At 40.7% G+C, this 25,538-nt stretch overlaps 2 protein-coding genes across 6 annotated transcripts in view; both read right to left on the bottom strand.

Annotated features, from left to right (window-relative positions):
- Positions 1 to 7,771, bottom strand: part of LOC115022222 (nuclear receptor coactivator 2-like) — a 46,552-nt gene extending 38,781 nt beyond the window's left edge. For all 5 annotated transcript variants that reach the window (XM_029453161.1, XM_029453165.1, XM_029453164.1 and 2 more), the window contains exon 1: positions 7,607 to 7,771. The gene's annotated coding sequence lies outside the window, so the exon portion shown is untranslated. The remainder of the gene's footprint in view (positions 1 to 7,606) is intronic.
- Positions 7,772 to 8,824: 1,053 nt separating this feature from the next.
- lactb2 (lactamase, beta 2) lies at positions 8,825 to 12,914 on the bottom strand. Its single transcript, XM_029452801.1, has 7 exons — positions 12,684 to 12,914; positions 11,961 to 12,121; positions 11,660 to 11,780; positions 11,316 to 11,494; positions 10,592 to 10,740; positions 10,221 to 10,308; positions 8,825 to 10,103 (listed from the first exon to the last, which is right to left on the bottom strand). Exons 1-7 carry the CDS (start codon positions 12,803 to 12,805, stop codon positions 10,063 to 10,065), a joined length of 861 nt encoding a protein of 286 aa, XP_029308661.1. The 5' UTR covers positions 12,806 to 12,914; the 3' UTR covers positions 8,825 to 10,062.
- Positions 12,915 to 25,538: the final 12,624 nt, after the last annotated feature.

Here is a 25,538-nt window from a genome sequence, read left to right as displayed (position 1 = left end):
CTGAGAGATAGCTGCATGCAATTGTGTGTGTGTGTGTGTGTGTGTGTGTGTGTGTGTGTGTGTGTGTGTAGTAGGGATGGACAGCTGATCTCTACCCAACTGCTTTGTGAATTGCACACATGCAAGTACAAATGTTATTTCCTGCACACACACACACACACACACACACACACACACACACACACACACGTTTGAAAGTTGTGTAAGTCAGAACGGCCCTTCTATTTTCTCAGATTTTGAATATGTCTCAGACGGTGACATGTGGTAAAAAGCTACAGAAAAAGCTCAGAGTTCAGATTATTTTGTCAAAACAATGTGTGTTTACTGCTGCAAGAAGACGCTGAGCAAATAACCTTTCAGGGAATACAGCTCAGAATAGGCTTCTGGACGAAGAGAGTTGAAGCTAAACATGGGGGAAGGGATGCAAATAACTTGATCACACAACAAACTCCCTTAAGGTACAGTTTTTAAATCCAACCACCATCCCCTCCTGTAGCAGTGTCAAAGTGATTATTACATTCATTTATTATGATGAATGAAAGGAATAAAGAATTAACTTGCTCTCTTTCTCTAAGCCTTTGAGTGGTCATGTCGGAGTCCATGTTTGATTGACAGCAGGCTGAGCCATGAAGGGGGAGGAAGAGTAAACAAACTTACACTGTAGCTTAAAAGCAGTGTGTTGTTAGCAGTGAGCAATATGCTACCAGCATCTGACTGCTGTTCAAGACAGCACCTGCTGGACTTTTGTTTTGGTACTTTGTTCAGCAGGCGAAGGACAAAACACACGTTTGTTTGTAGGAAAGGAAAAGCTAATGTGGGGGGGGGGGTGTGGTTCAACTATTGTTGTGCATGGCACGCTGCTGTCTGGCTATTAGTCAGTGTGACAATGGCAAAACAGACGTTATTGCTTTGTGCATACAAACAACAGTTTACAATCTATTTGTATACATGTAGAGAAATTCTCCTGTTCCAATCTCAAATATACATTTCTTTCCATTTGCTGATTGTCCCTCAAAAGGAAAGTAAAGGACATGTAATCTATACAGCAGATGTGCATGATCAAGCAGAAACATATGGAATTTTTACAGATACTTTACCAGATTTTTAAAATATAAAAACAAATACACAAATGTATTTTGTGTGAAGAATAAATACAATGACTTCCACGCGGAAGAGGAAAAGCCTCCACACAAATACACAGCCATACAAAACCAAATTGTGTTGCTGGTGACGGGGAGTTTCACAGTTAATAATTTGCATATGAGGCATTGTGGTAGACTTTGGTAAGCAATCCCACGCACACACACACGCTGTCAGACACAGAGGGAGGGAAGAGTACGAGAGCCACACAGAGAGACGGCCTACTTCCTGACTGTGATTAATTTGTGTTACTAAGCAGCTCTATGGTAACAGAGATCCACGGCTACACTGAGCTCAGCACTGGTTCACTGTACGACCACATAACAGAAGTTCATCACACTCTCATAATCTCGCCAAAATCAAGAAGTATATCACCGTACATAAAGCGCTCAAAGGATGCTCCGTCTGCAAAAAGACACAACAGTGATTCTAAACAGTGGTGACAGGGATTTAACTTGTTTTTAAAACACAAGTGTCACCTTTCAGTGCCAGTGCATTTACTGTACATGCATCACATTAGAGAAATTATAAATGGACGCCCTATACGCCATTCTGAGCAGTCATCGTGTCCATGAATGATTTCTGCCTCAGTTATCTCCAGGCTGCACTTCAGCAAACACACGCAGGAGCATTTAGGACACGTTTGCATGTGTTTTCTTTTCTACTTACTTTACGGATCTGAGGTGCAAGGTGCGTGACCACTGAGAAGAAATGCCAAGTTTTGCAAACCACTCAGGAAAACGTAGACGGAATCAGGAAACGGAAATCCATTTCCCTCCAGTGACAGTGTAAAACATCCAGAATGTGGATTGATCAACGTAAACGGACGGGACAATGGCAAGATGGAGAACTAATTTAAGCTTTAGGTGGAATTCATTTCTCTTTGCTCTGCTGGAAAGTTCACATGTGGCATTAACGTGCTGAAATGTTTGCTCAAACTTTCCCACAGTATGTTAACCAATCAGCTTGTCACACAGGTCCACACTACGTGTTTGCAAAGTGTGCACTTTGTCTTTACACCTGACTGACTCCTTAATAATGAGATTAATCTGCTTCTGCTTGTGCTTTTTTACAACCGTCCTTTATCCTCAAAACGCCTCACAGCTTGCACCCTCTGCCACAGATGTGTAATGCCGAATCAAAACAAACATGATCGTGTTAATCTCAAAGCTCCTTTGAATATGGAGAAAGGGAAGTTGTCTGCAGACTGAAGTTTACACGCGCCCATAGTATTTCCTGACGCAACAAATGTAATAACTTACTTTGATACAACTATTTGTTTATGGTTTCAGGTGATTCTGACTGCAGTGTGAAATGGGGATCAGGCCGAGTATTGGAATATCAAAATGAAGCATTACTACGAGTTTAGGATATATAAAAATACTTTAGACTGCTCAGTCTCCTCGCTGTCATCTTAGCAACAACGTCCTGCTGCCAAAAAGCAGTGATGAACATCACAATTAGCTCTGGCCACGGCCTACATTTGTTCTGCAAAAGCTTGTTATGCTATTAGCTTGTATTATCCGACAGGAGGCCTGTGGACTCTCTGTAACTCAGCTCTGCTGTCACAGTGCTGGAGAATTACAGCCGCCGTCAGCTCCAGCTAACCAAATTAGCACTTGTTATGCAACCTGTTAGACTTGGCTCCCAGGTCTGCTGCTTCAACCTTGCACAGCTTTCATTACAGTTTGCACATCGGCCCTTCAGACTGCTGCAACGCTGACTACAAATGTTTTTTTCCCTTATTAAAACAATTAAATGTTTAAGTCTGATATGCAACAGAAGTTCTTTCACATTCTTCAATGTCAGAAACTCAAACTTTCTACAACAGCCCTGAGAGTCAGAACTCTGGGGTCAAGTGAGGTTTAACAAATAAGTTGTTATATCACATGACCTTTGATCTGTACATTCATATGATCAGCCAAAAGAATGCCTCGATGCTATATATGTAAGCATTTATATGTATATAATACTCCACTACTAGTCTATACACTGCACTCGTGTTGACTGTTCACAGGCTATGACTAGTCTAACCCGTGATGTCACACTGCGTTCAGGTGCCAAGTGCGGGACAGTAATGTCAAGTCTACACGAGCCTTAAACCTACTTGCTAACTCCGACTATTTAAGAGATAACCGTCTCTCTCTCGGCAGGTTGTTTTGTGTTGTGTGTGTCTTTGTGCTTCTGTCTTCCTGTTGGTTACATTTCTGACAGAACAGAACAGGATGGCTTGACCCTCGCAGACATCTGTTTGTCAGATTAAAGCAAAAAACCCTATATACTTTTTATTTTTAACATGTTTATTGGGTAGCTAGTTAAGTAGAACAGGAGTTTCTAATATTTAGGGCTAGTGTTTTTTCACGATCAATAGCAATGGCTACAAACGGTTATATCATTTACAAAAAAGAATTTCTATAATGTACGTTCTTCAATTACTTTAACACCAAATTTCCTCCAGGCTTGTCACAAAGCTTAAGGTCCTGGGATAAAACAGCTCAATGAGTATCTGGATCCTTGACTTCCACCCTTATCCTCAACACAGGAGCACCCCAGGGCTGCGTTTTGAGTCCCCTACTTTACTCCCTGTGCACACGACTGTGTAGCCACTTTCAAATCCAACACCATAATCAAGTTTGCAGCTGTGGTGGGACTGATCACAGATAACAATGAAAAGTCCAACCTGATGAAAGAAGTAGAGGACCTGACCCGCTGGTGTCAGGACCTACTCCTAAACAAGACGAAGGAAGGAACTACGCCCACCCTTAATATCAGCGGGTCCTAGGTGGGAAGTACCTTGGTGTCCACCTCACCAAGAGCCTGATCTGGGAGCTGCATACTGAGTCAGAGGTGAGAAAGGTGAAGCTGTTTTTCTACCCCTGCCATCGAGTGTGTAAGGATATTTACACCAGGCGTTGCAAGAACAAGGCGAGGAGAATCATTAATGATCCCAACCACCTGGATAACGGCCTTTTCTCCCTGTTGAGGTGGAGAAGAAGGTGCCGGGTACAGCAGGCCAGCTGAGGGGCTCAGGAAGAGCTTCTACCCTCAGGCCACTGATTCGAAATGAGGTTCCTGCTTAAGACTAAAATATGCTTTTAGAATGTGGGCTGTAAGAAAAGAGTTCTAAGAGAAATTCCCTGCACATTTGATCAAAGTGTTTCTGATATATAGGTGCAGACACATTTCAAGGTGTAGCTCGGCCTACATCTCAGCTGCACTACTTTGCCTACTTTGAGCAGTGATATCAGTGCTGCTGCTGCTGTTTTGGAAGTGCGAGAGCTATTCTCCTCCCCTGACTGGCTTTGAAGAACCAAAAGACATTGGTAACATGAAATAAAATCTCTGTGCTTTGTTTGGTGCCTCTTGTGTGCTTTAAATTATGACTGGAGATCAACAGATAGCTTTGTATGAAAAGGGCACAGAAGCCTTAAAAGGACATCATCACAAACCACACGGGATATGTGGCAGCTGTTTTACAAAAACAAAAACATGTTGAGTATAGGACCATCACAATATTCAAATTACAGAAATAAAAGTGCTGCACATTAGAATATCTGTTGTGACTGTAGTCAGCCGCAGGTTAGGCGTCTCCTGTAATCAAGACTTGATGATTACAACAGAGTCACAGAAATAATGACGGTTTACACTAAAACATATAGAAGCGCTTCACTGTTTCTGAAGAAAAGTACTTCCCGAACAAATTTAAGAATTTTAGAGAATATGCATGTGCTATGCTGCAGGAGGAAACCTGCTACTATCATATATATTGTTAGCAAGTCTTGCTGGGTGAATATTACAGTAATTATGGTATTCAGGCACTACAGGAGGCTTTCAGGAGGAGTCATGACATGGCTCTGCATGTGTGTGTGTGTGTGGCTGGTTAATTAGAGCACTTGGTCTCAGGAGGATCAGACCTGGAAGACGACTGTCTCTGCTACGTGACAGAGAGCCAGGTGGCAGTATATGTGTGTGTGTGTGTCTGATAAGTTGGTGGCAGTGAGAGATGCCAGACATTAACAAACAGAGTAGAGTTGAGCACAGACTCACACATACACACCCTGGTAAATACCAGTAAATGTGAGATGGCAGATGAACAAGCCGAGTGTGGATCAGGAACCAAAAATAAAAAAATTGTATTTTTTTTTTTGCTCCCATCGCATCCAGAAAGTGTAATCAGTAACAGGGAAATATATTGTGAGAGCAAGGACTAGATGATGGTGTATGTGCGTTTCTTTAGCATGGATTTGCTTGCTGAGGATAAGAGCTGGTAGAAAACCTGCTATGGAGAACTGCAGAAGCTCTGCCCTTCCTCCTCTTCCTCCTCCTTCTGCTGTTGTCATTGGTCAGGGCATTATTTGAGCCCTCACGTGGTTTAGTGAATTCAAGCCACTAAGGATCCTTCACTGGGCAAGCTGCCAATCTCATGTTAAGATCTTGGTCTTAAGTACATTCCTACACTCTTGCTGCAGCACTATAAAGGTAGTTTTGGCCCTTCAACTGTAGCATACTGATATTTAACCAGACAAATTACTATACTGGTACATTAAAGCAGAATCACCCATATTTTAATAAAGCCAAAACAAAACCCCTTAAAATCAAATCCAGGTAAACCCTCAAAACAAGCATGCACAATGTGTGTATCATGTTACTGAACTGTGCAGATGCATTAACAGCATGAAAACACGGTTAACCCTTTAGCAAAACAGAATACAGAATTAGTCTGTCAGAGACGGGTGATGAACACAGAAGTTGGCAACCTGGTGCACATGTAGCAATCCTTTTCAGAGTTCACTTTAGCGTGCAGGAAAGATCAAATAAGCTATTTAAGATAAAGAGCCAAAAACTCATGAGTCCAGCCCTCAGCGATATCATATCCAGAGGAGTCAAATGGCACCTGTCACATAGGCAGACTTACAGGTTTTCTACACTAGCATACCAGCACAACAGCAAACACAGATGAACTGGCACAACAGCAAAAAAGAACAAATTCCTGAACCTGCACTGGCAAATGCCAATTGTACCTGACTTTATACAGTACAATTTAACCTGCGCTGTATTTCGCTACGTTAAGTCACAGCCCTTTCAAGTTCCTAAACTAAATGATCACACAAGAAAATATAAAGACATTTATTTAAATTAATGTTTTTCAAAATAAAATGCCCCAGGCCTTCACCACAGTGCAGCAGGCTTCCAATGCAGTTTATGAATAACTGACTCTGTGCTTCTTTAAGAGATACTTGAATAAGTTTATTGACAGAAATTCATTTTATGTCATGTTTTTAATTGGATACAACTTCTTACCTTGAAAATAATAATATATATGGAGAGATGCGTCTCTTCACGTCAATGTCCAAGGCTGATAAATAAACGGCGTCAAGTTCAAAAGAATGAACAAAAACATAACCGGAAGCTGGTCAATTCCCTCTTCAAAATATAAGCAAAGAAAGAAACACAGCTACAAGAATACCAAAAACACACAAAACGACACATGTTAAACCATCTATCAATCCACAGAGTAATAATGTTATATTAATATATTCATTCTTGTAAAGTTAAAGAAATAACATTAAAAATCAATTCGTCTTTTATTTTGAAAAAAAGAACGGGACTACATTGATTCCACTTGACGCTTAAATTGGTTGAGGAAGTCCGAGCAATAACAACCAGGAATAAGTCAAATATTTCACCGTGAAACTACTATATGTTTACACTAGTCACATAAACTCTTCTAAAAACCAACCAAGGTTTAAATTTGGGGAAGAAATTCTACTTTAACAACAGAAAAAGACGAGTACTGTTGAAGCCACGGTTCCCATACACCCGCAGTTGACGCTTCTGTTGATCAGGAAGGGCTTTTAACGGCTAACTGTTAAAGTTAAACAGCAAAGTCCCCGTGTGGGATATGTGTGCAGCTATCGCACAATGTTTGAACACGTTAAACAAACACCAGCTACATCAGCGTTTACTCTCTTTTTTTTTATTTAAACCGAAAGACTTGAGAGCTGACAGCGGATTCAGCAGACAACCGGTGGAAAGTAGCATTTTTATCCGTCTAGCTAGCGATAATTTCGTCTGAAAACCCGGTTCGGTGCTGCTAGCAATCAGTTACTCAACCCAACTGACAAGTCGCGAGGTGTACACTCGCTAACAGTTCGTTAAAGAGGCTTAAAAGCTATTAAAAAACACACACAAAAACAAAACCTGCGCGATAAATACCGGTCGATTCTAACGTTATTTCCCGGACTTTATTTGTTAACCCTATACTATATTTCCATTACACCGTATAAATGTCATAACGGTTATGTCGCGCGGCTACTGGGAGCAAATGTGCACCCTAAAGTACGGTAACCGCGGTACAAACTGCTACAGACACTTTACACGGGATATTAGCGGGTTCTTTTTAGGGGTGGGATTGAAAGAATACAAGGGAGGGGGGGTCAAAGTCAGAGAATGACAGGAAACTTACCTGAGAGTTGAGCGGCCATGGGGTGCGTGCGAGTGCGGGATGTGTCGCTCGGTGTCGGTCAGCGGGACGGAGCGGCAGTGGCGTCCAGGGCCGGAGCCGCCATGTTCCTCTAGCTCAGAGGCTCCTGGGCTGTTTATCTTTACCAGTAGACCCCCTCCCTCTCCATCACCGCCACCTCCACTCATCTCATTACCACACTGCAGAGCAGAGTCACTCTCTGCACACACGCGCGCACACACGCGCACACACACACACTACTGACAGCTCTTTAACACAACATAATGGAGAGAACTAATATTTTATAAGTAAAAGTAGCAATACTGCAGTACATAAATACCAAGTAAACATAAAGTATTAGCATCAAAATATAGTGACATAATAATGCAGACTCTATTATTAGATTATGAATATTGATGCATTCATTACTTTAATATTGCATCTGGTAATTATGTTTTTATATATATATATATATATATATATATATATATATAAAAATAACTTTATATACTGCTGGGTATCTTGTCAATTGTCCCCTAGGGATGAAGTATTTTTTTATATAATAATATAATGTATTATATTGTGTATTCTTAATCCTAATCTGTAAAGTAATGAGTGATTTAATTTACCAAATACATGTAGTGGAGTAGAAGTATAAAGTAGCAGAACATCGAAATGCTGAAGTAAAAGTAAAAGTACTTCAAAATTGTACTAAAGTACAGTACTTAGTTACTTTCCAGCCACGTTATTAAGCACCATTTGTTTTTGATTGTAATTCAAGATTCAAGGTGTTTTATGGTATATTGAGCCTTACAAAAACTAATATTAATATAGTGATTTATAGAATGTTATAGTTAATTATCCTACTTGTTGATGTTTTAATTCCCACGCTCTTATATTTAGTAATCTGTGTCATTCTCAGCGGTGGCTATTTACTGTAGGAATATTAAGGAAACATTTTGGTGTGTTTATTATTATTATTATTATTATGAGGTATTGTTGTACATTATAATATCTATATAAGGAGTTCAAATGTGTATCTAGCCCCATTATTGTCTACATACCTACTATTTTCTGAAGGAAAACATATTTCAAATGCTATTTTTCTATGTTTGACAACCTTATTGCGTATTGATCAACACTGTAAAATACCAGATATTTCCTATAAGGCTCACCAGTAGTCCCTGAGCAGATGTAAAAACATAATTCACAGGTGTGCTGCACGGTTCATGAACTGTAGATCTTTATTGTAAGTGTGGAAGTTGAGCAGCAGAAAGCAGAAAAAGCTTTTCCCGTACTTAAAAAACAAACGGTCAGATTGCATCAGAGCTGTTAGTCAATATGAAAACAGATGAGTCATGAAGGGGTCGACCGCAGGTCAAACGTTCACACAGAAGATCTAATTATTACTCATATTACACTGTGTCATGATGATTTAACTGAGCTGCTGAAAGCTGAAGTATTTATGAGTATATAAACATGAGTTATCCCTAAGTATGATCTAATAATTATCACAAATGCACAATCGTTCTAACTCAAAATACAACAGCACCTCCCAGTAGATGGCACAATCTTCACATTTCTTTATTTTGAACAAATGCAAAACATTTGTAATGTTTGCTATATGTTGCAATAGATTCACTGTTCAAGTTCTGCCCCATTAAAATGAATGAGCAGATACTGCCACCTAGTGATCGACTGGAAACTTGTGCAGCTTTTCTAGAACAAGTGCTTAATTATCAGGACTATAAAAAGACTATTTCATAAGGTGACCGCACAAAATAAATCTAAATGCTGCTCTGGATATAAATAGATTCTCTGCATGTAAAGTCATCTGTCACAGCCAACAGTCTCTTTATCCTGTGACCTTTCTTTACCCAGAGCCTCCACACCAAGGTGCCTTTTTTATTATTAATAATAATAATAATAATAATAATGTGGCGACATGTAAGCATCTCCCACCTCCTAACATCTGTTCTTCTTTAACTGCTGGAGTTAAAGAACCTAAAGAAGCAGGAGAACAGAAGCCAGGATTGTGGACCAAACTACACGAATAAAACAACTATTTTATGAATCAAATGGCTGTTCAGGATTATTCTCTGGATGCTTTAGAGCCACAGCCGTAGATAGTCTTCTAATTTAAGCAAAGGCTACAATATTTGTTTGATGTCAACAACAGCGCCGTCTGAGAAACTTGGGGAAGAGATACTTAGAAGGAAGGACGGAGCTACTCTTTCAGTGTGCCGCAGACAAGTTCAGCTGCAGCTCAGTCCTGGGGAGTCAGGAAACACCCGAGGCATCATGTGTGACCACCGTCATTAACACATGTGTGAACCCACAGATCTAAAAAGTATTAGACTCTAAACATTTTAGAAAATTATGAACCGTCGACCGGCTGGTTTTCATTATCGCTGCTGAACGGTTAACACGAGTTCGTTTCTTCACGGCCTCTTTGGACATCACAGGTTACTCTTCCATGTGGTGTTGGATGATGCGTTCACTGAAGGGGAAACAGCATGCAGTGAGTGAGTACAAAGCCTAATCTGCTGAATCACCAACAACACACCAAACTGAAACTCTCCTGGTATTACTGCAGCGACAGTAAGAGATGACGTACCCAGGCAGATCTTGCCTTCTTTCTCCAGTTTCTTTAAGTGATGGACCAGGTTCACATTCGCTGCTTGGTGCAGGTATTCAGGAGTTTCCTGCGAGAGAAGAAGAAGAAGAAGAAGAAGAAGAAGAAGAAGAAGAAGAAGAAGAAGAAGTCACTTTTCTCCAAACGAAAACAAGCCTTTGCTTCTGGCCACCTCCATGTTTACAGTCTGTGTGATTGCTTTCAGGTCACTTCCTGAGACTTATCCTAGTTTTAATGCCATCATTTAGTATTTTTATTTTATATTTTGAGGAATTTATGGCGTAATACACCGCTGGTCTTAGCTTCACTACTCAAGTCTTTCAGAAAAAGCATCAAAGTAAGATTTGTCTGACCTTGTAGACGATCTTGACGAGCTCCATGGAGGAGAAAGGCTTCCCTGCTCCGTCCTGAATGGCCGCCAGGATCTGCTGCTCTCTTTGGTCCCGGTGGCTGATGTAGTGTCGGATCTTAGAGCCAGCATCTTTAACCACAGGTCCGTGACCTGCACAGAGAACAGCAGCATAGATATTATCCAAACTTCTGACTTGTGTTCAGAAAAGTGGAGGGCCACACGTTAAAGTGGCATTTATGTCAAAATCTAGCTGTATTTCATCTTCATCTACAATAAAGTGACTGCAGAAGCTTCTGGATTTGGTTTGTCAGTTTTTACTGAATAGAGCTTGAACACATCATAATGAAACTCAATGCAAACTCCTAAAGTACCAGATGCTAACAGCTAACATTAGCTCTCCTGATGACTTCAACACAGATTTGACGATCACAATGTCGCCTGATCAGGGATCGGAGGCTTCCTAGCTTCTTATCATTTAAAGATATAGTGAGAATTAATATTGGGGGTTAAAAAACATGAAATATGAGAAGCAAGCTTGTAACTAGAAGGTCTTTGGTTCGATCGCTCGACCACTAAGATGATTCTAAAAGATTAAACAAATAAAAGATAAAGTCCCAACAGATCGGAGAAGCTTCCCTGGTAAATAAAAATTACAAATATATAGATTATCCAGAGAGCATTTCAAGAAATAAAATAGTGCATCATACCGGTGTATGCTCACTCACCCGGGTAGATGAAGTTAGCCTGAGAGTCCAGCAGCATCTTCAGAGATCTCATGTAGTCGTAGAGATCCTCAAACACGGCCGTGCCTTCGCCCAGGATGCAGTCTCCAGAGAAGAGAGCCCGCTCCTCCTCCAGCAGCAAGGCCATGTGGTCGTCCGTGTGGCCCGGGGTGAACAGCACTCTGGGATAAAGAAATGTAAAACATGACCCCCTGCTCATATAACTCACTTAATGCAGACATGCATATTATTTACGGTACGTCTTTTGGTTGTTGTTTTGTGTTCGCTGTAAAGCTAGTGTTTAAAATGCTCTCAATATATTGAACTTGCATATAAAGTGAACTGACTTGAGTGTGGCCCCCTCCGTCAGGACAACATCTCCATCTTTTAGATAAGTAAAGCTTTTGTTTCCAGCCGTCTCTGGGACTTGGCTGGAGCGAGGCAGTTTGCTGACCCGGACCTCAGAACCTGCAGGGGGGGGGGGGGGGGGGGGGGAACAGAGAATACTGGACTGAGCTCTGACTTAAAGAGAACTGACCCTTTCAAATAATTGTATTTTCAAACTGATTTCCAATTCACATAATCCTGTAGGACATGGACAGTGATACTAGCCTCAGGGACATTAAATCTGCTCCATATTGTCCTCACCAGTGATGTCCCTGCAGATGTCTTCCACGCCGCCCGTGTGGTCTTGATGCCAGTGTGTGACGATGATCTCCTGGATGCTGGTGTTGAACTGCTTCAGAGCCTGTTTGAGACTGCTGATGTATTCAGGCACAGCAGGTTCTCCGGTGTCTATCAGCACTCGCCTGAAATATAATCACACACATATAATTTATTAATCATTTGCATTTTTTATTGTTTATTATTTTACATTCACGCATTTTTCTGTTTTAGGTGTCAGTATTTTTCTATTGTGTACCGAGTATATTTTGTCAATTAAGTTATAAATATATATTATTTAATGACAGAATATTAAAATACATTTTTACTCATGTATAACTTCTACATTGCCAATATACGAATATTTATATTTATAAACATAAGGCTAATCCTTTTTAAAAGCTAATTACTAACATTTCTCATATAGAATATATGCCGAAATACCCAGTGGACTTTGGCAATTCAGAATACATGTACAGTATTGGTCTAAACGTTATGCATTTTAGCCTACAAGCAAGGAAACTTTGAATTCAGAAGAATTTGAATGGAATTTGGCGTGACGTCCTTATCCACGAGCTGCAAGTTAGGCTGCCGAACTAACTGTAACGTTTTTGACCAAATCATTAGTTCCAAATACAGATATTCTGAAATAAAAAACATTAGTTAGCTTCATTTGGAGGACATAATAAGTAACTTGACTGGTGTCACCTTTGCCCAGTGCCGACCAGGTACGTGTTGGTCCCCTGCAGGGTCATCGGCCCCGGGTTACAGCCCAGGATCCGAACAACTCTAGAGGACAGCTGCTCTATCCGAGGAATCACTGCACTCATAGCGAGAGCCGATTATACGTTAGATGTTAAATAAAAGAACAAAACATGCGCAAACTAAAGTCCAACCTCAAGAACAGGATATATAACGGAAATGTGGACAATGTTTACTTTCTGTATGTCCCAAAGCTGCCTTCAAAATAAAAGTTGTTGTTATAGTGTTGTGTTAGATGTTGATAGATTAACATCCAATTTAACAACTCGCAATTGGTTACATACAACTTAATTTCATTATTATCTTAATAAGAATTATGTGTTCTTACATATTTTAAGATTGCTTCTTAATATTGAATATATTATGTTTTTAGGTGCTAAATTATCTTGATTTCACTGCTGCAATAACGACTAATATGTTGTCATCAATACATACACTTATTATTAGTAAAAGAAATATATATATATATATATATATATATATTTCTTTTACTAATAATAAGTGTGTGTATATATGTATATATATATATATATATATATATATATATATATATATATATATATATATATATATATATATACATACACTTATTATTAGTAAAAGAAATATATATATATATATATATATTTCTTTTACTAATAATAAGTGTGTGTATATATGTATATATATATATATATATACATATATACATACACTTATTATTAGTAAAAGAAATATATATATATATATATATATATATATAAATATATATATATAAATATATATATATGTATTTATAGTTTAAATTTAAATTTAAATTTGTGTAAACTGGCTTCTATATATATATATATTAATTAATTAATTAATTAAAATAAATATATTCAGCTGTAATTGTTTGCTATGGCCAAGCTCGCTTTATTTCATTCCCTTCTCACATATGCACCAATTCATTTGCATACATTACTTTCACATTAATGCCAAAGAAATTCCCCATACAAATGCTTTCTCACGATTAAATAAATACATAAAAGCTTTCAGTTAGTGCTCCTACAAATGCTAATGCATCTCCAACCAGGCTGGTATCAATTGAATAGGCTCATTACAGGACATTTACTGAATATCTGTCACAATAAATGTCTGACCACAAGAATGTCAGTAACACAAAGCGAACACAAGGTGGGGACATTGTCCAGTCTGATAATGGCTGAGTCACTAACACATAAACTCCACTGAGGCGCTTTAAAAATATTAAAAGGTCCTGGACGATCAGCATTTCTCACACTGAACGTTTTATTACAATGATGATCTCACAGAAGCTCAAATATCAGAGCTCTCTGGCTTAATGACTGTTGCTCCTCATTAATACTGCACGTTTATGTGGGTGTTTTTATTATGAAACAAAAACAATCATTAAAAAGCTGTTTAAACACATAAAACCACCAACTAAATGGCTGTTGCTCTGAATCTCATCCTGACCTTTGACCTCTTTATAGAGCTTTAATGAAATATCACATAAATACAAAGACACATTCATTTGAGAACTACTTTAAGGAAGGTTTTAGGGATGGCGTAAGGGAGTTTTGCAAGACAAAATGCCTCCACACTGAAGAAAATACTACAATATGCCTGCAGTTCTCTTTAATTTGCAATTACCATCATAGTTTACATTGATTCAGGCTCATCTTAAGTTTATTGGACAGCATATCAGGAGCCAATCAACTGTACGAGAGCTTCAGCAGAATACAGACTCACTTCATGTGTCATGAGTTCATTTCGAAGAGTTTGTTGGATATGTTTGGCTCTAGAAATTGACGATCTGGCTGTGTGGGTTATATATGTGAATATAAACCACATGCAAACCTGCAGTATATGGATCCATTAAGAGATCCCAATCACGATTAATGATTTTAAATTATTTTTTTAAAGATGTTTTTCATGTTTGGATGTAGGAAAGTTGCTTCTACTCAAAGATCATTCTCTTCAGGTTCCTGTGTTTTGCTGTCCTGAGAAAGAAGAACATTTGATTATAACTATAAAAAGTAAGTTATACTTCTGATGATTTATAAATGTCAGCCTACAAGGTGATTTGTCGAACACATATTGTCCCACTTGTCATTTCTCGGGTCTATCAGATTCGTCAACTTTGACAACCAATCAGGGTCGAGGTCCAGGCAGCCGGTACATCCTAAATAAAAACACTGTCTCTGGTCAGTGGACAAAGATGTCTCCTGTGGGCACGAGATCCTGACTCCACACTGTGTGTGTCTGAGGGGAAGACAAAGTTAAGACATGAATTTAAAGGAAAGCATTGATGTGTGTGTGTCAGGAGTTGTTGCTACAGCAGATGGTACTCATCTACTGAACATCCATGAACGTTTTGGGCTAGACATCCATTAAGGTGTACACCTTCATGAGAACACATTGTAATATTCATGATTACCTCTTTGCCTTTTCATGTTGCAAAACTCCAAGTTGGTGCACAAACAAGGACAAATCAAAGAAAGCAGAATAAAATCCCAGTCAATGATGTAAACATAACATATAAAACAGCAACAGTAAATCAAATAATAGATAAAAGTGTCCAAGAGAACAAATAAGACAGAAATAATTAAGACAAAGAGACATGATTTAAAAGAGTGCAGAGAGTTTTCTAGTCTGAGTTCCTCAGTTAAGCTAATGAGCATCTTCTACACGGACACACGTTGGGAAGTGTCAGCGGCGTGACCTGGAGAACGCACGCCGAGCTCGTGCTAAAATAAAACTCCACTCAGACACAGTTGCTGTACTTTTGTCTTCACTTAACATAAACTGCTAATGACTGGATGATGAGGGACAGTCATTGACGAGACGGAATCAATGGCACAGTCGGACACGTTCGTCCGAGCTCTGAATCTCCTGCTCAAACAGGATGTCGGTCGAGGTCAAGAGTGCGAACCAATCGGATGTCAGCTCGGGAGCAGGAAGCAGTTTGATGCTTTTATTCCTTTATGCTTTGTGAAATCACACAACAATCATTTTACGCAATTTCACACGTTTTCCTCGTCTGTGCCTTCGATCATTACTGCAGCTCTTTGTCATTTGGCATCACTCAGATGTCTTAATCCCGTCTCCAACTAGTTCCCAACTCATTACATTCCCCTCACCTCCGTCCACCAGCTTCCTGTTACCTATTTAATTGTGTTTCCTGGGTTTGTCTGCAAAGCTTTTGTCCGAGCTGTCAGTCACACTACATGTCGCAGACCTGAAATCCTCTCACCAATCCAGGACTCCATGTTCTCTCTGTGTAGTGAAGCACTTTGGATCACCTGCGTTGAGCTTGAAGTGCTACAGGTGCATCGACAAAGCTTCAACAAAGAGTTTAGTCCACTTTGATATCATGTTTTTTTATTTACTTGGGTTTTATGCCATGAAAAATGTGTTAAATGTAGTATTTAATTTATTTAATTTTGACTTGGCAGGAATGGAATATATTATTCATACTATGTTTTCATTATAATCACCTAAAACTGAGAATGGTTACATTAGAATGAACCCTTCATATCTACATATTAATATCTTCCACGGAGTCCGTCATGTTTCTACAGATCAGAGCGGACAAAACCAAACGTTACCTGAAGGCACCGCGGTAGGGATGGATGAACTGTCCCTTTAAATGCTTATATGAATATGTATTTAATGTATGTTCTCTGCTACTTCCCTTCTAATTTGCCTACACATCCCTGACTATTCCTGTTCCTAACACAAGCGAGGATCTCTTCCAACAGGCTTTACGTTACGCCATCCTGCATGCATCACGGCACCAGATCGATGCAGTCAAATGAAGCCATAAAGTGGACGGAGAAGCGGCGGTGAATCACCTGATGGGGACTCACACATCCTCCTTAACGCCTTGTTTGATATTTTTCTCCAATAAACTGTGACCCATAAAAACAGGTGTAAAGAGGGGATAATTTATCCCTCTATAATATTTACAGGTAGAATAGGTGGAGGGGGAAGCAGAGAGACATTATTTCCCTAAATGAAATAGATCCTGACATCTGGGTGTACGAGGGCCCCATCCTCCTCGCTCACTCTCTCTCTCTTTGTAATTACACGACATAATGGTGGTGCAGTCGGCCCGTAATCTCCCATTATAATCAGTCTCGGCTGCCTCCACTAGCTCTTCACCACGGATTCTAATTCAATATAAATGTAAATGACTGGGGGAGAGAGGGAGGTGGGGGGGGGGGGTCAGGAACAGTATGGTGTGTAAATGTTGAGTCTGATCTCCACACGAATCCGTACTTATATTTAGTGGAAGTCGTGTACATCTTAATAATAATATGTACAAATTGAATGAGGACTGTTGCTGTGGTCCAAACCAGGAAGTAGGTTGTTATTAAACATTTGTGTAAAACTTAAAGGGTCGGGTCACCTGAATAACCAAACATCGCTCTCGTTCTTTTATAAAGGATTCTATCAATGTAGTTTTTTAAATACTTGTCTCTGAGTTTTCCACCTCCACCCAAATAACAATGGAGCTGAATTGGGAATTACATTTCAGCATAGCTACACCTGCCGTGTGCACAGGCTTCATAACTGCCGGATAAATCCTTATTATTGTGAAACAAGTGGACGTAGTCATCGTTCATCGGTGTCTAGACCATAGGTCTTCAATAGGGGGTTGACCCCAGGGGGTCCATGGAGGTACTGCAGGGGGGTCGCAAAATTGTTTGTAGATAAAGCAAAACAAAATATATATATATTTTTTTTTTGCACATCTTCCCCCCGTCCAGTCCGTTGCACAGAACTCCGACAGCACCCCGCCCTTCATTTGAAGCAGGGGGTCCCTGCTCCATGCTACACCGGTTTGGGGGTCCTTGGCCTGAAAAACATTGAAGACCCCTGGCCTAGACGTTAACCCTCGATAAGCGAGACTCGCTGCCGGACGACTTCTCCTAACTCTGACCATTCAAGGTCAATCTCTAACTTTAACTATCTCCTGAGAGTTTTGCAACATCGTGACACGACCGCATTTTGGCCGTCGCCATCTAAGTTTCTTTGGAACCAGAAGTGACAGAAAAAACGTGGATTTCAGTCAAACCGATCGCAACCGAAGGCATTTTAAGTTTAAAAACATCAACAACATCGTGGAAGTGACCCGTGTATTACAGTGCAGCCCCGCCCTGAAGCATGGCTCTGCTTTCTCGTCTATTTGACTCTAAATAGGATCATAATTAACCAAATAAACATCCTGCTGTAAAAATAAAGCTTAAAACTAACGATTACAACCATAAAACTCATTAAATGTTTATTGAGGTAATAAATCAAGTGAGAAGTTGAGTCATTTTCTCATAGACTTCTAAAAAACTTCTCTTTTTAACCAGTGCAGGTTTAAGTTTCACCCACATTGGCTTAGAAACCTGTTGTGTAGTCTCATAACTCTTATTACAAATGCCATTAGAGACGTCTATATTTTGGCTTCCTGCTAAGTGAGAAATATTGACTGAGAAATTTCACAGAGCCAATTCTTTCTTCCATAATTAATTCATATAATATTGCATTTTGGAATGAAGCCCTTCATCTGTCATGTGGGCTTTAACAAAAGATGATATCAAGTTAATATAAAATTCAACTCATATGAAAGATCCAGCTGAACATGGCACCTCTGATACCTGCAAAGTAGCTGTGAAGAATCTCCTCGCAGCTCCAGTCTGCGGTGAGGAATGAGGCAATATGTTACTAAACTGTATCGCAATTCATAATTCAAAATGCTGCGTAATTAACTTTCTTCTCCGGAGCCTTAATGTGATACCAAATTAAATAAGTGGAGAGATGGAGAGAGAGAGAGAGACGGAAAAGCAGGGAGATGTCTATTTAAAGGACGAGGGAGTGAGAAGTGTCAGGAGACAGGGAGCGGAAGTGGAGAAGAAAAGAAAGTAGAAACGTAAGATATTAACTTTTCATTTAGTTGGAAGCGACAAAACATTCAAAGGTTTAAAAGACAAAGATGTTTATACTTGTTCAAAGCTGAAAACTGTCCAAAAAGTACTCGAGCAAGTGAACACATCACCGTTCATTACGTCAGTATTCAGTTTCAAACTGTTGCGTTCAAATCTATAGAAAACTAGATTCATACAGTGCTGAGAGCAACACCGCTTAACAAAACATTACAACATCAACTTATTCATGCTTGTTTGATTCATCCGTACAAAAGCTGAAATGTAAAAGCAACACATTGGCAGTTTTACAAGGATTATTATAAGCTTTATGTTTCTTGGCTGAGACCGGTAACTTCCTGCAGCCAAGAAATGGTTCCGGCACAAAAGCACTTGTAACAGCAAACTGTCATTTATACACTTCATGTGCTGCAAAGTGAGAAAACATATATATCCAAATATATATCAGGCTGACAATAGGAACATAAACTGCTCTCATTGACAAGTGATGACTTACACACTCCGACGCACTAGGTGGCGGTATGCACCTTTAAAGTTGATTTGCAATCTGCCATTAAACACAAAGAGAAAGAAGAAGAATCTAATCAAATTTATTTATATAGCCCAATATCACAAATTATACATTTGTCTCAGTGTGCTTTACAGACTGTACAGGTTATGACACCCTCTGTCCTTAGACCCTCTGTTCTTAGACCCTCTGTCCTTAGACCCTCTGTCCTTAGACCCTCTGTTCTTAGACCCTCTGTCCTTAGACCCTCTGTCCTTAGACCCTCTGTTCTTAGACCCTCTGTCTTTAGACCCTCTGTCCTTAGACCCTCTGTTCTTAGACCCTCTGTCTTTAGACCCTCTGTTCTTAGACCCTCTGTTCTCAGACCCTCTGTCCTTAGACCCTCTGTCCTTAGACCCTCTGTCCTTACACCCTCTGTTCTTAGACCCTCTGTTCTTAGACCCTCTGTCCTTAGACCCTCTGTCCTTACACCCTCTGTTCTTAGACCCTCTGTCCTTAGACCCTCTGTCCTCAGACCCTCTGTCCTTAGACCCTCTGTCCTCAAACCCTCTGTCCTTACACCCTCTGTTCTTAGACCCTCTGTCCTTAGACCCTCTGTCCTTATACCCTGTGTCCTTAGACCCTCTGTCCTTAGACCCTCTGTCCTTACACCCTGGCATCGCACAAGGAAAAAACCCCATAATTAAAGGGGAAAAATGGAAGAAACCTCGGGGAGAGCAACTGAGGAGGGATCCCTCTCCCAGGATGGACAGACGTGCAATAGATGTTGTGTGTACCCCGGCAGTCTAAGCCTATAGCAGCATAACTAGGGGCTGATCCAAGGCAAACCTGAGCCAGCCCTAACTATGAGCTTTATTAAAAAGGAAAGTCTTTAGCCTGCTCTTAAATGTGGAGAGTGTGTCTGCCTCCCGAACACAAATTGGAAGCTGGTTCCACTGGAGAGGAGCTTCATAGCTGAAGGCTCTGGCTCCCATTGTACTCTTAGAGACTCTAGGAACCACAAGTAACCCTGCAGTCTGGGAGCGCAATGCTCTAGTTGGTTTATAAGGTAGTATGAGATCTTTAAGATATGCTAAGATATACGCCGGTGTGGACGTGTTTCACAGTTTCAGAGGAAGACAACACGTTTTGTACTTCACTAGAACAAATAAATGAACATTTGAACTCCATCCATCCATCGTCTACCGCTTATCCGGGGTCGGGTCGCGGGGGCAACAGCTCCAGTAAGGAATCCCAATCTTCCCTTCTCCGGGCAACATCCTCCAGCGTTCCCAGGCCAGAGAGGAGATATAATCTCTCCACCGAGTCCTGGGTCTTCCCCGGGGTCTCCTCCCAGCTGGACGTGCCTGGAACACCTCCCTAGGGAGGCGCCCAGGTGGCTCCTTATTAGATGCCCGAACCACCTCAACTGGCTCCTTTCAACGTAAAAGAGCAGCGGCTCTACTCCGAGTCTCTCACGGATGGCTGAGCTTCTCACCCTTCTCACCCATCTCTAAGGGAGACGCCACCCGTCTGAGAAAACCCATTTCGGCCGCTTGTACCCGCGATCTCGTTCTTTCGGTCATGACCCAGCCTTCATGACCATAGGTGAGGGTAGGAACGAAGATCGACCGGTATATTGAGAGCTTTGCCTTCTGGCTCAGCTCTCTTTTCGTCACAACGGTGCGGTAAAGCGACTGCAGTACCGCCCCCGCTGCTCCGATTCTCCGGCCAATCTCTCGCTCCATCGTCCCCTAACTTGCGAACAAGACCCCGAGGTACTTGAACTCCTTCACTTGGGGTAAGGGCTCATGAACATTTGAACTGTTCTTTGCATTTTGTTCTTCTTTGGTTCAGTCAGATTTATGCAATATTCAATCATCCATCTTTTCCCACTACATCTTACCCTCAGGTGTGCATAATAAACTACAAGTTATGAACTTTTCAAATATAAGAATGGGAAACTAATGGTTACGTTCTCCAGAGTGTGGCTGCACAGACACGGTGGCCGCTGCACAACCCTCCAGGCACAGTCATCCTTAGCACTGACGGACGCTTTCTAATTGGCCTTACGACGCAGGTAATAATCGGGTATCAGTTTGAGACAAATCCATATCGTTCATCTGTAGTGCTGTTGTACTGGATGTCTCTAGTCTTTATGCTAATCTAAGCTAACTGGCGTTTGCTTTATATTTACCGAAACAAACATTCCTTTGAAGAGTTGTTCGTAGTTGCACTAAACACTCTCAGTGTATAGAGATATGACCAGGTAAAGCTTGTGTGTGTGTATTAACATATGTGCAGGTGCAACGTCCCCCTAGGTGAATATTCAGTAGCACCTGTAAGTGTGTGTTTGCATATTTACTAGTATAAAAATTGTACTTGTGTATCCATCTGTATGTACACGTCTGTGTGTCGACATGCAGGCAGGAGCCCCAAACGTAACACAAAGCTGGATGTGTGAGAGACAGTTACTCAGCGGCAGACACAGGATCCCTCCGGAATAAATTAAGGTGACTCTCCACCAACATGCTCACGTACTGCAAACAGATGTAGAGGCACGTGGGCAGGCAGCGGATAGACAGTGTTGTCATGGCCGTGTGGATCCACACTATATTATTACTAAAGGAGCATCCTGTCTGCATCCAGACACGCTCAGACTTATAATGCAAGTGAATTCAAAAGATTTGCAGTGACACCTTTTGGCCAATTGGGATAAAGCAGATAGACAGATGGACAGAGCAGCCAAACGGATGTTCACACAAACACAGAGAGAGAGAGAGGGAGAGAGGCAGACAGGCAGACAGACAGGACAGTGAGCTGGTGTCTAACACTGTTTGATTTGGAGGCCGGCCAACTAGGGGAAAACTGTCAGACACTGGCAGGGAGCTGCTGATTAATCTGAGCAGTGATGGAGAAAAAAATCCTGAGAGAGCTGGGAGGCAGTTTGTGTGTGTGTGTGTGTGTGTGTGTGTGTGTGTGTGTGTGTGTGTGTGTGTGTGTGTGTGTGTGTGTGTGTGTGTGTGTGTGTGTGTGTGTGTGTGTGTGAGAGAGAGAGTGAGAGGAAGGACAAGAGAGCGAGAGAGGAAGGCAGCAATATATGACAAGGTGTGACAAAAGGGACAAAGAGGGAGCAATTTATTGTTATGTTGTAGAAAGTTTGCATCATCTTTACTCAACTGATTCTGCAGCGCTGCTCATCCAACATTCATGACATTAAAGCAAATTGAATGGAAAGTGAACTGAATAAAGAGAGCGGACAGGAATGAAAGGAGAGATTAAGGAGAGAGCAGACGAGAGAGACAGACAGTGAAGGAAAGACGGACTGAAGAGATGGAGATGGAGAGGTGTGAGACAATACAATGGGAGAATATTTGGAGGGAGAAAGTGGAAGTTATTTGTTGTGAAAGGTGTGAAGAGATATGAGAGGAAGGACGAGTAAGACAGGAAGTACAGGCAGTACAACTTACAAAACAAATACAAATGATTTGCACTCCTCACCCTTAATAACACCCACACTGGATTTGGGAGAAAAACAGGAAGCGTGACGGGCAAGCTTGTTGCAAACGTTGGAATGATTTGGACTGTGTAGAAAATATACACAGACTTTCTATCAGTCTTGGTAGTAAATTGAGTCCAAACCATCTGGTCAATTTCTACAGATTACTCAGGGTCCGAGTCAAATCGTCAGGCAGTGCAGACGTCCTTCTACTGGATGTTGGAGCTCCACTCTCATCTCATCTCTAGAGACACCATTACTGCCTCCCTCTCCATTACTCCCAATGCACACCCAATGTACAATGAATGGTCTAAAATTCATCAACTCTCCTACATATATAAATATATATATAACATCTATATATAATATATAGACAGATGTCTGCATATGAAGGTGCAGCTGGTACTCAGCTCCAACCTTTTCTTGTCACTTCTGGTTCCAAAAAAACAAGATGGCGACGGCCGAAACGACAAACTCCAGTCACAGTCCACTTCTTATATACAGTCAATAAAACACAGAAGCATCACACTGAACCAGCCGCCTGTTAAACTCACGCACAGAAGAAGAAGAAGGTGAGAGACTCGAGGTCCTTCACTCTGGGCAGCGACTTGATTTCTATTCTGAATCCACCGATCAGCATCAGCATTCGTCTAAAACATGTTCAAAAGTACATTCATTTTCATATTTTACATTCCTTTTGCTTTCCTGTAGAGGTTTCCTCTTCTGGTTAGTTTGAAGTCCACAAAGTAAACACAACACTCTGCTTTTCTAAACCTTTCCCCTCAGCTAACTGCAGATGCATCTTCTTTCCATTTCATTATCCCTAAAGGATAATTGCATTTCCAGTACCTTCGAACATCTAAAAAAACAAAAGAAATGTTATGCATGAATGCAAAATACTTCTTTAAGCTTTTCAAGATTGCGTAGGTTAGTGTCAGATATATTTTTGCTGCCGTTCTACACTGAAATCAACATATTGTATAAAGTAGGGAGAGATATTCACTGTTCTCTTACAGAAATGTGTTTTCCTTCACCGGTCATCATCTGGTCCAGACAGGCTTTCATTACACTTTGCTACCTTTCACCTCTCGCCCCTCTGAGAATCACATCCAGACACAGAATCACTTTGAAATGGCACGGCAGCGTTTGTCGACCCGAGGCGATTTGCAATTCAGATTTAAATCACCTCGCTGAGAGAAAAGGTTCAATTATGAAATATCCAAAAGTCCAAACATGATCCTGGATGATTGCGTGTCATGTCAACAGCAAGTTCACTTTAATTACTTATTTAAAGTGCCGTGGGTGATTCACTCACCCTCATACTGATTCAGAGAGTCAGATTTCTATTTTTTTCACAGATGCATGGTGGGAAATCACCTGTTGAGGGACTCGCTGCTTTCTGATCTTCGTCGTGATTTTCTACTTGTCTGCCCACACACACAGAGGCGAGCATGTATGGCTACACGCTTGCAAACATGCAATTATTGTAAAGTAGATATGCAAGTAGAGGCTTACAGCTCAACTTGCTAAATTCATCTTCTGAAATACTGATTTAAAAGAGCGAATAGATGATTTATCTGCTGCTTACATGCACGACAGCAACAAATGATTATGTCTTTTATTGATTAATTTGTCTATTATTACTATATTTATTTACAATTTATGGATTATTTGTTTAGTTTAGATAAAGCACCAGATCCTCACATTTGAGAAACTGACTTAATGTTTTGACATTGATTTTTAGTAAATGACTGAAACAATTGATCAGTTACTAAAATGACCATTGACATGGACTGAAACCAGCAGCTCGCTTGTTTCTATGAAGCACAAACTGTGCAAGAAAGGCCTAAACAAAAGGAGGGACATTATTTGCAGAGTTTGGGAGTATATTGAACTCTGTAAAACAAAGCTAACTAAAAGGTTAGACAAAGCTTTTTATTAATATGTTGATTAACACATTTAAGCAGGCTAAAGACTTTCCTCTTCGATAAAGCTTATAGTTAGGGCTTGTTCAGGCTTGCCTTGGTCCAGCCTCTAGTTATGCTGCCAGGAGACTTCTCTCCTCTCTCTCTCTCTCTCTCCTCCTCTCCCTCTCCTCCTCTCCTCACTATCTGGATGTGTTCATGTCCCTTAAATGTATGTTACTAACTCAGCATCCGTGGCATCCTGGAGTTTCTGTGTCTCTCATCTGGCAGGTTGCCACTGATAAAGGTTACGTCTGGATCGTGAATCGTGGCTGCGCCTGTTGCTCTGATCCGGTCTGACACCCACGTTGAGGTTTTGGAAGCTTTTTTTCATCATTTCTTTTAAATACGATCACAGTGAGGAGAACAGAAAATGTTTTCTCTCATTACTTTTGCAGAGTGAATACTTGTTCCCATAGACTGTATGTAAGATGTGGACGTAGGCGTTGGTTTGTGGACTAGAAGCCAGAACCAGAAGTGACAGGAGAGGAGGGAAGATAATTTTAAACAACTAAAGTGTTACAAATAAATTGAATGAAAAGACACCTTTAAAAGTGTCAAGTTCTGAGACGAAACACGGAGAGCACTCAAAACGGACAACACCTGTAAAGACCTGTCAATCACAAGGAAGTCCCGCCCTAAAGCATACCCTTATTTATCATCTAAATGGTACCTTAACTTACAAAACGAATCTCATGCTGTAGTGAAGAAGTCTTGAAACTTACTGAGGTAATAAATCAAGTAAGAAGTCGGCTCATTTTCTTATTGACTTCTATACAATCTGACTTCTTTCTGTAATGAGAGGAGTCGCCCCCTGCTGGATGTTTGAGAGACTGCAGGTCCAAGGCACTTTCGTTATCGGCTTCACTTTTTAGACCCAGAGGTTTTTCGCTCGCTTGCTCTCGTATGGAGGATGGAAGTCATTCCACATTG

This window comes from Cottoperca gobio, chromosome 17 (genome assembly GCF_900634415.1).
Source record: "Cottoperca gobio chromosome 17, fCotGob3.1, whole genome shotgun sequence".
In the NCBI taxonomy this organism is placed as follows: domain Eukaryota; kingdom Metazoa; phylum Chordata; class Actinopteri; order Perciformes; family Bovichtidae; genus Cottoperca; species Cottoperca gobio.
This window is presented reverse-complemented; position numbering and strand designations above follow the sequence as displayed.